This window comes from Pteropus medius, unplaced genomic scaffold, assembly GCF_902729225.1.
Source record: "Pteropus medius unplaced genomic scaffold, Ma_sr-lr_union100, whole genome shotgun sequence".
NCBI classification, from domain to species: domain Eukaryota; kingdom Metazoa; phylum Chordata; class Mammalia; order Chiroptera; family Pteropodidae; genus Pteropus; species Pteropus medius.
The window spans coordinates 17,291,961-17,304,705 of record NW_024342467.1 but is presented as its reverse complement, the minus strand read 5'-3'; the positions used below and the strand labels follow the sequence as shown (position 1 = coordinate 17,304,705).

Here is a 12,745-nt window from a genome sequence, read left to right as displayed (position 1 = left end):
CATGGATCAGTGTGTTCTCTCCATCATGTAATTGAATCAGGGCCCACACACCTGTTTCCACTTCCTTTAAACAAACACCTGCCCAATAACCAACACAAAGCAATATTAAATCTCAACCTGCCTTGCGCATAAGTACATCTTTCAACTTGACCTAATCAATGCTGAAAGCTAGGAAAACATGGGTCTCAGAGAAGACTATTGCCTGATCCTCACATGTAATCAGAGCATCTGCAGCTCTGGCCCCACTCAGGCTGCATAAAAGAGCTGGCCATGGCTATACTGCAGAGTGATTCAGAGTTTGGCTCTGGAGCCAGACCAGCCTAGGATGATACCTGGTTTTCCAATTGTGTGACATTGCACAATCCATTTAACCCTTGTAAGTCTCGGTTTCCTCATCTTTAAAATGGGGATAATGACGTTTGCCACAAATGTGTGTTGTTTTTCCATATGTAAATCATACATGTAAAAGGCTTAGCACAGTATTTGCACAAAGTAAGCAAGTGTTAGCATTTTTTTTACTACACTAAGAGAATATAAAAACAGGTTGGCAAATTTCAGTTCTAATTAAGATGGAGTAAGTGCATGCCACCCCATCTTTTCCACCAGTTACAACTAAAAGTCTTGAACAGAATTTATAAAGCAGCTATTTAAGGACTCTGAAAAGTATATAATGGCAAGTCAACTGGAACAGAGAATAAAAAACTCAAAGAACTAGCTCATGGAGATGAGTTTCTTTTCTCCCATATTTTCTGGCATATTCTAGGGCAGCCTGAATCTTGAAACTGTGCAACAGAAAAAGCTGTGAGAAAAATCCTCTCTTTTGGGTTAGAGGGCTGTGAAAGGAATCTCTGGGGAAAGATCTTTTACCTCTCTAAGCCCTACTTTTGGCATGTCCAAGTCATGAAGTGGCAGTCCCATGGCAATGACCATAGCAGCAGCAGTGGTGGTGGCATCAGGTGCGGCAGCTACAGCAACAGGGAATCTACAGGCTCTTTTCTATTAGTACTTTTCCCTGAGGTAGACCCAGCTGCAGGACGTTCATTACAGTGCATGAATGCTAAAGCCATGGTGTTCCAGGCCAACCCATGACAAGTAACTCATAGGAATCAGACAGTGTGAGTGTGTGTGGGGAATCACAGAGAAGAGTCAGCTGGAGAAAAGGATCCTTTAAATCTGTATATAAAGTGTTAGGCTCAACATGAGCTATGAGGCGTAAGACTTGACCATAAGCAACATAAAAAGGCTTTGAGAACTGAACTATAGGGCAGATCACCACTCAGGTCTGGGAGTGAGCACTGGATGGTGCATGTGCAGGGTGGGCCAGACAGAACAGAAAGGCTGTGACAAGCAAATTGACACTGAAACCACAGCTTGCGTATGGGTCAGGACTGTGATCTGAATCTAACTTGATTGATAGCCTACTAAAGCAAACAGAAAAAAAGAAAAATCAACATTTCCCAGAAAATTTTTAACAGAACACAGAATCTTATAACATTATATGAAAATGTCCAGGATAGGATCCAAAATCACTCGACATACAAAGAACCAGGAAAATGTTAACAACCTTCGTCAGAAAGACTAGTCAACACATGCAAACTCCAAGATGGGGATTATCAGACAAAGATTTTAAAGCACCTCTTCTAATATGATCTATGAAGTAAGGGTGAAAACTTGAAATAAATGGGAAGACAGACATTTTCAGCAAAGAAATAGAAGGTATATCAAAGAACCAAATGGAAAATTTTGAACTCATAGGTATAACAACAGAAATAAAAAGTCCTCTGGAAGACCTCAAAAGCAGAATGGAGATGAGAAAGAAAAGAGTCAATGGTCTTGAAGGTAGATCAATAAAATTTATCCATTCTGGAATACATGGAAGAAAAAAAGTTTAATAAATAATAAACAGAGCCTCAAAGAACTATGGGACAATATCAGAAGTTTTGATATCAGTGTTATTGCAGTTCTGGAAAGAGAAGAGAAAAAAATGGTGCAGAAATATATTTGAAGAAATAATGGCTAAAAATTTCCCAAATTTGGTGAAGGACATATTTGCAGATGCAAAGTGTTCAGCAAATTTCACATAGAATAAACTCCAAGAAAACCATGCTCTGACTCATCGTAATCATAGAACAAAAAACGAACAAAGTAAAAAATCTTGAAAAGGCCAGAGAGAAAAAATACATTACAGATAAGGAATTGATGCTTCAAGTGATGGCAGGTTTCTCATCAGAAACCATGGAGTCAAAAGAAAAAAAACAAAAAACAAAATATTGGAATAACATTTTTAAAGTGTTGAAATACTGTCAATGTACATTTCCATACCAAATAAAAATATCACTAGGGAGTTTAGAACTGAGATCAGGTCTGATGTTTAAATTATATATATATATATATAGTATATATATATATTTATATATTTATTATATATATATATATTATAAATATATATATTACTTATATATAAATATATATATAAATTTATATTTATAAAATAATATATATTTATAAATATATATATATTTATATATAAATATATATATATTTATATATATATTTATTAGTAAAAAGAGGGAACCAAGCAGACATAGTTTCAAGAGGAGATTATGTTCAACTTGACTATCCTAAGGTACATCTCAATGGTAGAGAAGCTAGTGCAGTAGATGCTCTAGTAATAGGCAGAAACCTGAATACAACCTGCTGTGGTTTGTTGGCGTATTTGGGCAACTTAAATGTTTTAATTATTATAGCGCGTATACCTCTGGCTACTTTTTTTCCCCATTCCGACCAAGTTTCCAACTGCCAGACCCTACAGTGCACTGATCGAGGCTTGGATCCAATTCTTCTTGCACACAGAGCAATCTGACAATATTGGGGAATTAATGCTCTTAGAGCAGCTTTCGACCAATGACTGATGAGAGTTGATGAATCTATAGTCCAGCTCTCACATCCTTTGGGTGGGTAACTCTGTAGCATGATCTCTTCTGGGTCTCAGATTTCCCCAGTGGGATTAAGCTCTGGGTGCCCACCACCGTTAACTTGCTTGATAAAGAGCACATTCTTAATTTTCATCTCTTTCCTCTCCTACTTTCCTGTGGCCTCACTACAGTTTTTAGGGATCACATTTCAAACAAACTACTTGAACTTGTGTCCCTGTGTCAGGATCTACTTCTGAGAAAACTCAAACTAAAATAGTTTCACAGATTAGGTTTCCAAGAAAGCAGATTCTGAAGTGGAGATGTAAAGTTTATTAAGGAGTACTCTTGGAGTTAACATCCGTGAAAGGAGAGAAGGAAGCTTTACCCGCAGAGGGAGAGATTGGGCCCTAGTCACAACAAAGATCTCAGGTAACCCCCATGGGGAACTCTGAAGTCAGTGGCCCTCGAGAGTTGTTCCAAGTTGAGGTGAGGAGGGCTTGGCATACATACCCACATCTCAACCAGTCATTAGATGCAGGTTGCCCTGAGAAAGTGGACATGACCTTGAGAAAAGTAGTTCTTTTTAGGTGCATGCCAAAGAAAGCTTAGATTGCCTTGAAGTAATTATTATTAGAAACATGTTTAAGGCAGTTCTGCTGAGGCCTCAGGAAGAAAAGAGGAGAACTGGAGAGAAAGCTTCTATTGTCTTAGAGAGTACACATGCCATCACGAGCAGGATGCTCGTAGAAATATGTACATTAAAAGCAATCTGGTCGAGGTCTCAGGTGGAAATGAGCAGGAGGCTATTTGGAACTAGAGGGAAGGCTATTCTTTTAAAAAAGTGGCAAAGAACTTGGCTGAATTGTGTCCTAGTGTTTTGTGGAAGGTAGTACACGCAAGCTGTGAAATTGGGTATTTAACTGAAATCGTAAGCAAAGTGTTGAAGGTGCAGCCTAGTTTTTCTTTACTGCTCATAGTAAAATACAAGATGAGAGAGATAAATTGAAAGAATTATTAAGCAAAAAGGAATCAGACTTAAAGATTTTGGAAATTGTCAGCCTATTCATATTGCAAAAAATGAGAAAGATTTTTCAGAAGAGAACATGTACCTCAAAACTCTTTGAGCCTCTACCCATCACCCAGTTTCAAAGCCACTCCCACATTTTTAGAAAATTTGTCACAGCAGCACTCCACTTTACGACACAAAAATCTTAGTCTGCTTGGGGCTGCCATGACAAAATATCAACAACTGGGTGGCTCAAACAACAGAAATTTACTTTTTTGGTGTTCTAGGGGATAGAAGTCCAAGATTAAGTAGCCATTGGTGTTGGCTTCTAGTGAGGATTCTCTTCCTGGCTTGTAGATGGCTTTCTTTGCTCTGTGTCTTCACGTGGCTTTTCCCCTGTGCAAATATGAAGAGAGAGAGAGGTCTCTAGCGTTTTGTACTCTTCTTATAAATTTACCTGTCCTGTTGGATTAGGGTCCCATCATTATGACCACATTTAACCTTAATTACCTCCTTAAGCACCCTCTCTCCAGATGCAGTACATTGTGGATTAGGGCTTCAAGTTATAAATTTGGGGGAGTGGTAAAATTCAGTCCATAACATATGTCTGTAAAAAGAAGTGTTATATAATATAGTAGACTATGAGTTTTCCTAGATATATGTATAAATATGTCTCACTTTGAGCACAAATGAAGAGAAATCTCAAAATATCGTTTTCTGAAGGGCAAAGCAGTTCTTATTTCAACACACATTTATAGAGAAGTGACTACGAGCAAGATATTGTCACTAGATGTTGTGATAGATACGAAGGTGAATGTGATTGGGTTGGAACTTCTACCAACGACAAGAAGAAAACCTATTACCTTTCTAAATTTCAAAGTACAACCCATCGAAATTTCTAAATTCCTATTTTAATAAAGAATTTTCAGAGAAAGCAAATAGGTGACCCATGGCTCTACATTTGTTCAGATTAAATGGATTGTCTAAAGTTGTTTTCTGAGACAAATATCTCATAGAGAGAAGAAAATGCTAGACGGGAATTCTGAAGAGAGCTGGGCACTGGGGGTCCAGATGTCTGCAGATGAGTGTGTATACTGAGGAAGATGGTGTGGAGAGAGAAAAAGGAGAGAATTAAGGATGGAGGGGGGACGTCCACACTCTGAGAAAATACAGTCATCAGAGGAAGGTGCAAGACGGTTTGAAGGGCGGGAGGGCTCTGCTGAAGCCACGAGGATTGATGAACGGAAGCGGGCTATGAGATCGGTCCTGGAGACAAGCGGTTTCCAAAGAAAGAGCTTCTTAATTTTCTTGCTACTTGCCCATCTTCTTATATGAGTTATAATGCCTTCCCGGAAGGTGTTACTTTTTCTATGAAGTTTTCTGACTCTGCCATTCACTTGTTCCCCGTTCCTTAGACTTCCTGTCATACTTGGAGACCACAGGTACATCCAGCTTTTGTACACCTCCCTGCATTTCGCTGGGCTGGTGGCCTCGCAAGCCTCCTCAGCTGGATGGAAGCCACTTGACGGCTCTGCGTCTCACCTCACGGGACTATGCCAACATCCTCCTAGCTGGGAGCTCGGCCCAGCTCGAAGTCCGTAGTTGTGCCTTCTCCACAAAGCAGTCAGCGGTGACTTTCAATGCAAATCAGATCATATGACGACCCTGCTTTGAACCTCCAGTGGCTTTCTCTTACACTCGGAAGGAGAATCCAGCCTCTCAGGCTCCAGCCTCAAGTCAGCCCAGTTGCCCACTTCTGAGAGGCCCTCTCTCCACCCCTCCCTGTCACTCAGGCCCTCAGCCACTCTGGCTGTTTCTGTCTCAGGGCCTTCAAACTTTCTGTTCCTCCTGCTTAAAACGTTCCTTCCCCAGAATTCCTCACGGCTTCCTCTTCCTCACCCCACTCTTAATCCCACATCGCCCTCCACAGTGTCTGTTCCACTCGTCAGCATTGAAATTTATTTATTTGTTTGTTCTGGTTGTTTTCTTTTCTTTGTGAGTGGAAATCCTGTCTGTTCAATGCATGGTTCTGTCACCAGCACAAGAAAAGTTCCTGGCACAACACTTCCTTCCGGCTGGCACACAGACTCAAGGCTTTCTGGAAAGGCTTTGGTGCCTGGATCTTCTCTCTTTCTTCTATTGTCACTCCCCGACCCTCCTGACACCCTGATCTAAACTGAACTCCCTTAAAACCCCATTATTTCCTTCAAAGCAGTTTCACAGTTTTTAAAATTCATAGGTATTTATTTACAATTTCTCTCTCTCAGTAGACCGAAAGTCACAGCATGGCCAAGACTACTACGCCACATATACCTTGAGCTATACAGAAGGGTCTCGAATGACATAATTTTGTTCGATGTTGTTTTGTTACAGCATTGATGAGATGCAGTAGGAACTTAACTCTTGTTTATATCAATTGTATAACTGATGGTAAAATTGGTTTTATTACATGTCATTTTGCTTAAAGTCACAGAACCTATTGACGATATTAAGTGAAGATTTACTGTATATACCTTGGCCAACAACATATTCCCTATGCCAGGCACATAGTAGGTGCTCACTTATTCTGTGTTAAATGAATATTAAAATATTCTGAGTTCCTCCTGGGTTTAACCACAGAGTGGAATATTAAAAGAAAAATAGCGGATGAAGGGTTGATAGATACTTCTCCTTGGGGAAAATTTAGATATCCTTGCTCTGGCTAGAATGTGCTCTTATATTTTGCAGGAAGGCCACCACACCCACTCTGATCTAGTGGAAGACATTTGTATGCTTCTCTCCAATAAGATAATTTGTCAAAGGAGCCGGACCTAACTCTCCCCGAGCTGGAAGAGACATCCTGGTGCTGCTCTCCAAGAAGGGCAGAGTAAAGGCAGCCAGATGGGTTGTACCTGAGCAGGGGGCCTGCTGGCCATCATCGGGAGGAAAGGCAGCCCCGGGCACCATGACTGGGTGGATGTTAGCACAGGAAGTCTGGCCACTCTTTTCTTCTGACCAGTCATATTGACGCAGATTCGTACAGTGTTCAGGTAGTTCTCCTGTGAGAAGCTCAAGCTGCTGAAAGGAAAACAAGAACAAAAAGAATGGACAAATTACCATATTTACACCAAACAGCTAGCTCAGACTTATGGAAAAGGCATGATGGGTAGTGAATTCTCTAGATTGGGCTCTGTGAACTAGCAGCCGATTCTGGCCGTGACTTCGCCCACATTTGGTCAAAAGCTGTGTTTCTTGTTTCGTGTGGACAATGGGCTAATAAAACTCATCTCTTATTTACAGGGCAGAGAAGAAGATTAGCATGGGAGTGAGGGGACCCGAGCTCTAATCCTTAATCACCTGCGGCTAGCCACGTAGCCTTGAGCAAAACAACATACTTCTCCGGGCTTCAGTTTCTGTATCCTTAAGAGAACGGTGTTGGCACATAACCCTAGAATCCGAAATGACTTCACAATCAGGTTTCTCATTTAGTGCAGCCTTCCTATGGTGGGCAGGATACAGTCAAACTCCCCACCCCGGCGTCTCGTACCAATCGCGCCCCTTCTCGGATTTGGTGAGCCCGGTCTCCCAGCTGAAACTCTAGCTCCTCCACCTGCTGCCGCAGGGCCTCGCGTAAAGTTTGCAGTTGCTCGGCCTCCTTCCTGCGAACAAATAATAGAAAGTAAAATTTCAAAGTCACCTCTAGGTTCTGTCTTCCGTTGTTCTTCTCAAAACGTAGGTCACTCCTTTGATATCTCTTACAAGAGAATGTCACCTTCTTTACTTGTATCAGTTTCAGACATACGTATATTACTAGGGCAGATCTTTTTTTTTTTTTTATACAACTCTATTGTTAATTTTTTTTAAAAAAAATTTATTGCAGAATAATTTACATACCATGAAGTTTACCTATTTTAAGAGTACAAGTCAATGAGTTTTAGTAAATTTATTTGCTAAGTTGTGTGACTATCACCATGCATTTTTGAAACACTTCCTTCTCCCCAATAACCTTCACACCCCTTCTCAGTGAATCCCTATTCCTACCCCTCAACTTCAGGCAACTACTAATCCACTTTTGGGACACATACTTTTAATCTATGTGAAAATAATGCAGATTTTTGAAACTCTAATAAACCCTGACATTTGCATTTGATGAGCCCCATTCATGTTGATTAAAGGTATCTTGCTGGCTAACCCCCTCCTTCCAGCTGCAGCTCACCTTCTGACCTCAGACACCCCACCTTATTGTTATCTAGCAAATGGCTCTCACAGACTCCCACTGAGACAGCAAGAACAAGAACATGAAAGCGAAGGAGAAGCTGGCCAATTTCTCATTAGCCTTGCTCCCCAGTGCTCAACTCTCCTGCCCTGATTACTTTTCTCTGCTCCAGGTATGTGGGCTGCTACTTACTTTTATGGCTCCCTTGGATAATTACCTTTCCTCTTCTGACACGTCCCTGGAAAAGATTGCCTGCTGTCCTATAAGGGGTGGCTCAATTTCCTCTAAATGCTCCCGGAAACTCTGGCATAGCGTCTTCATTGCCTCCATCTCGTGGACTGAGCACTAAGAACAATTAGAAAGAGCTGAGAAGGAAGTCCTTTCTGATTCACTGCGAGAATTCACCATGGCGGAGCCTGCCATCCCACTTGGGTTCCCGGATGTCCTCTCCTGCTAACGTGTGGGGAAAGAGACCAGGGAGAGGGCAGCCTTTGGCTTCTCTGAGCAACTTAGAAGCAGTACTTGGTTGGGACAGGAGGGCGGAAATCATTGGATGACCCTTGCAGACATTATGCCCTGGAAACAGGAAGGCAGTCTGGAGGACTAGGTGAGGTAGGGATTGGGGGATGTAGACAGAGGAGGGGAGGAGGGAAGGGCCAGAGTGTGGGCTTGTGTTTAGAAAAGTTGGATCTATCTCGTTTAACTTTGTTTCTGAGTCCTGCCTCACTCTGAATCTCGGTAATATTGAACAGAGAAAGTCTGCTTAAGATATTTTTTATTAACCTTAGCTCAGCTTAACCACAGTCCCTGGTGGCTGAAATCAGCAGGATCATCTCTAGCCAGCTAACAAGCCCGTTCAGAGTAAGGCAGGCATAGATAGGCACCCATGCATCCACGAATTGGAATCTAGAATAGAATTGAACTGTTTATCCTCCTAATCCTGCTCCTCATTGCTTGTGATGTGAATTATTCTTTAAATCTTACTTTCTCTGTATGACTTTCTTTTGCCTTGGTTTCCTTATTTAAATATATTCTTGCAGCTACCAAGCCTAGTCCACTTGTCAGGCACTCTGCTGATTTGCTGAGCTCTGACCAGCTATCCCTTGTTTTCTAGTCCAGGTTGGATCATGCTTTAAATAGATCCATAATCCAAAACCCCAGCATCTCTACCCATCTGACCTTGAGTGATATCAATGCTAGTCGGAGCCTAATGCTCTCTCTACAAGGCCCATGGGTTTAGAAGCCCTTCCTGATTAGTGTAGCAGAGGCTGCCAGTTGCTTACCCACTATCTTTCTCCTCTTCATTTTTACAAACAAAATTCTAATATCTTAGGGGAACAATGTATCTCATGAAAAAAAAAACCCCTACATTTCCCAGCATCCCTTGCAGATAGGCTAGCAATCAGCTGGAAGTGGAGAGCATGAAGCGGGGCTTATGGGAAGCTTTTTAAAGGAAACTGATTTCACAGTCAGGCCTTTTTTAAACTTTTCTTCTTCTTCCTTCCATGGAGACCAATCTTACCGCTATGTTAATTCCTCCCAGCCCTGCTACTAAGAAGTTCCAAATTCCTCACCCTTTCGAAAACCAATGGCCAAGATCCTGGCAGACTGATAGCTATTTTTATTGGAATTGTCATAATGGAAATGTTTTCCATTTTTTATATTTTATATAAAATATAAAATATATATTTTATTTTGGTTCTGGAGAGTTTGGTTTTGATTCTATCCTCTAATTTTTATACCGAAGAACATATGTCGTACAGCAAAAGTCTCCAATTGCTTTAACTTCGGTGTGAGTGCATTTGAATCAGTTAGAAGAGTGTTTGAAGCATGACTGATGTTGGAAAGAGTGCTTAAAAGGTGATGACAATTATGGCTTCTAAAATCAGAAAAGATCTTAGAGACCATGAAGGACTTCTTTTATAAAGTATTCTGACACAGAATGGTTAACCAATTTGACCAAGGTCAAAAAATGGCAGTCAGATCGCAAACCTAGGTCTCCTGGTTCATTCCTTTTCTCATAACTGAGTCACAGCAGGGACTACAGTGTGGCTGGCCACAAAGAGAAGTTATTTGTCCCTTACAAGTGAGCTGACTGAGTGGTCCTAGTAGATTCCTACAAGGTGACCATGTTCTCAGGACATTGAGGCCAAGGACATGGAAATATGGTGCTCAAGTAGACTGAACATTATAAATGCTGAATTTTATGGTTTTTTTTTTAGCTATTTTGGGTTTTGTGAGCCATAGGTATGGGGGGCTGGGATGTAGGAACCCCTGCGGGTGTGTAGCTCTCAGGAGGGAACGGTGTGGAAGATTCTCAAACGCTGCCATCTTCTGGCCATTTCGAAACACGAGAAAACATTTTAACACTAGAACAGGTATAGAAGTAGTTTCAGAAAAAAGGAAAACTTAGGCAAGAAAAAAAGAAAAAGGACTATTTTGAACTCTTTTTTTTTCTAGTATAAGAGCTGGGTTATAATGCAGTATAATGTGAGGTCTTCTCGACTGACCCAAGCCTGTTAGAACAAGCAACTTCAATAGCGAGAGCGATGTCACCAAAAAACAACGTACTTTTGAATTGGCTCACATTACCTTTTAAACTTTGTATGCTTTTCTTTTTCTTTAAATCTAAGTCACAAACATAGAAGAATTCTCTAACATCCCCAAAACTTATTTCAGGTACATCTTGCTTTCTTTTCTGGATATTTTAAAATGAACAAATCATTGTGAATTCACTTATCTATGTGAATTTAATTATGTCATAAACCATTACCTATTCGCAAGAGCACAAAAATGGCATTTACCAGTCAAGTGTTTCTCTGCACTGTTACGTACTGTATGGAAGCGGGGCGGGGTGGAGGTGTTTTTCTGAGTCTTTAACCTAAAAGTACTCTTAGTTTCAACACCTGCTTGGAGCTTCCATTGTCTTATATGAGATGGTGTCTGCCTCTGCCTGTAATCTCCACTTGGTCCATGATGTATTTTCTAGATAATTTGTTCATAAATAATTTTCCTAACCCTAGTTAGCACCTAGCATTTAACTTTTAGCTATCTTTTTTCTAGGATATTTTTCAGGACTTACAAACTTGGGCTCACTCACTACAGACACTTTTTCTCCTTGTTCTTGAATTTGTTTCTCAGTTTATCTAAGTAGCCTCCTCTCATGAATGAATGAAACACTATATTTTCACTTGCTTCCCTGCATGTGTATATACCTAGATAGGACTACAACTATGCACACGTACGTGTATATGTTCTGATTGTTTCCTTCAAGAGTCTTTTTGTGGTTCCTTGAATCTAAATAAAGAGAAATGCATTGTCTTCTAGTAAAACCCAATATGGTATGCATTTCAGCAGGTATATAATGTCAAATCAATTTGATGTAAAAATATCATTTTTTTTTGTATAATTGCAAATCCGAGAGGAGAGAAGTTTAAAGCAACATGATACAGGGGATTAGAGGACATGGATGATACATGCGCACTCGCTCAAACTCTTATCCAAAACCTGTGCACGAGTCTGAAGATGGGCCACGAAGCCCCTGTATTTTCTGCAGAAGTGCTAATATGTCACTGTCTATTAAATCAGCACTGTCTATTTCCAGTTACCAAATCTCTCCACAGAGCTGGGGCTACTCAGGCCCAAGGCTGTCTCTTGACACCAGGTAGAAGGAATGGGGAGAGCTCTGCTCTACACTTAGGGGTCACTCAGCCCTGGAGCTGGCTCAGGTTAAATTTTCTGTTTCTATTCTAAACCACGTCCTTCTACCCAGCTCCAAGATTCAGTCTTTACCTTGTACCTGGCTCTGGGTTCCTGTGTCAGAGTTTCCCCTGAGCTGTCTATCTCTTACCCTTGCCAGTCTAAGTTTTCTCCCAGAAGCTGCAGTCCTTCTGGCTGTTACTAGCGCCCAGGTGCCACATGCCCACTCACTCTTTCAGTCCTGGAACCATGCCCCTAAAAATTCACAGGATGCCCCCAAAACCTTAAAACCCTTTTCACTTTACATAAAATCTTTTATATTAACGGTTTTGCTGGGCTGCACTAATTGATAAGCCATGCCTTCTGGATGGCATGGTTTGTCGGATGGAGTAGGCATCTTCCTGGCACCTGTAGTCAGACCCACCCTTTGAACGACTGAGTCGCTCTGGACTCAGGTATCTCTTTTGTCTGTGCTGACTTGTCACCATCGGCTCAACCACACCAAATAACCTCATTAGGTAGGATGAGTTTCATTTTGTGCCTGGGAGGCTGAATTACCCTTTCCCCTTTTATCATTTGTAGTCATACAACTGAATAAATGATAGGCTAATTGATTATTAGTGTACAGCTGTTTCCATAGATACTTGATTATAATATTAATAAATTAAATGATAGAGTGCTTCCCAAAGACAATTTGATGCAATAGACTTCTAACTTCTTAGTCTATAGATCCATGTTTGTTATTTCTCTTAACACAATCATTAAGTACTTTATATTGTTTTTAAGAGTGGTGATGTGATAGTATCTTATTATGGAATAAATACCTGCAACATTTAGACTAAATGAATGACATTGGGTATGTCTAAAAGGACCATTTCTTCTGAAGTTTTTAACACGATTTTCATTTTTTTATACTTCATTATTTTAACA

The 12,745-nt window shown here is 40.7% G+C and overlaps 1 protein-coding gene across 1 annotated transcript in view; it reads right to left on the bottom strand.

Moving 5' to 3' along the window:
- Nucleotides 1–2,595: 2,595 nt before the first annotated feature.
- Nucleotides 2,596–12,745, bottom strand: part of ITPRID1 (ITPR interacting domain containing 1) — an 86,040-nt gene continuing 75,890 nt past the window's right edge. Inside the window, exons 12-15 of the mRNA XM_039862676.1 lie at nucleotides 8,334–8,461; nucleotides 7,448–7,559; nucleotides 6,813–6,978; nucleotides 2,596–4,317 (exon numbers count right to left, since the gene is read on the bottom strand). Of these exons, the coding sequence (XP_039718610.1) occupies nucleotides 4,250–4,317; nucleotides 6,813–6,978; nucleotides 7,448–7,559; nucleotides 8,334–8,461 (474 nt within the window). The 3' untranslated portion in view covers nucleotides 2,596–4,249. The remainder of the gene's footprint in view (nucleotides 4,318–6,812; nucleotides 6,979–7,447; nucleotides 7,560–8,333; nucleotides 8,462–12,745) is intronic.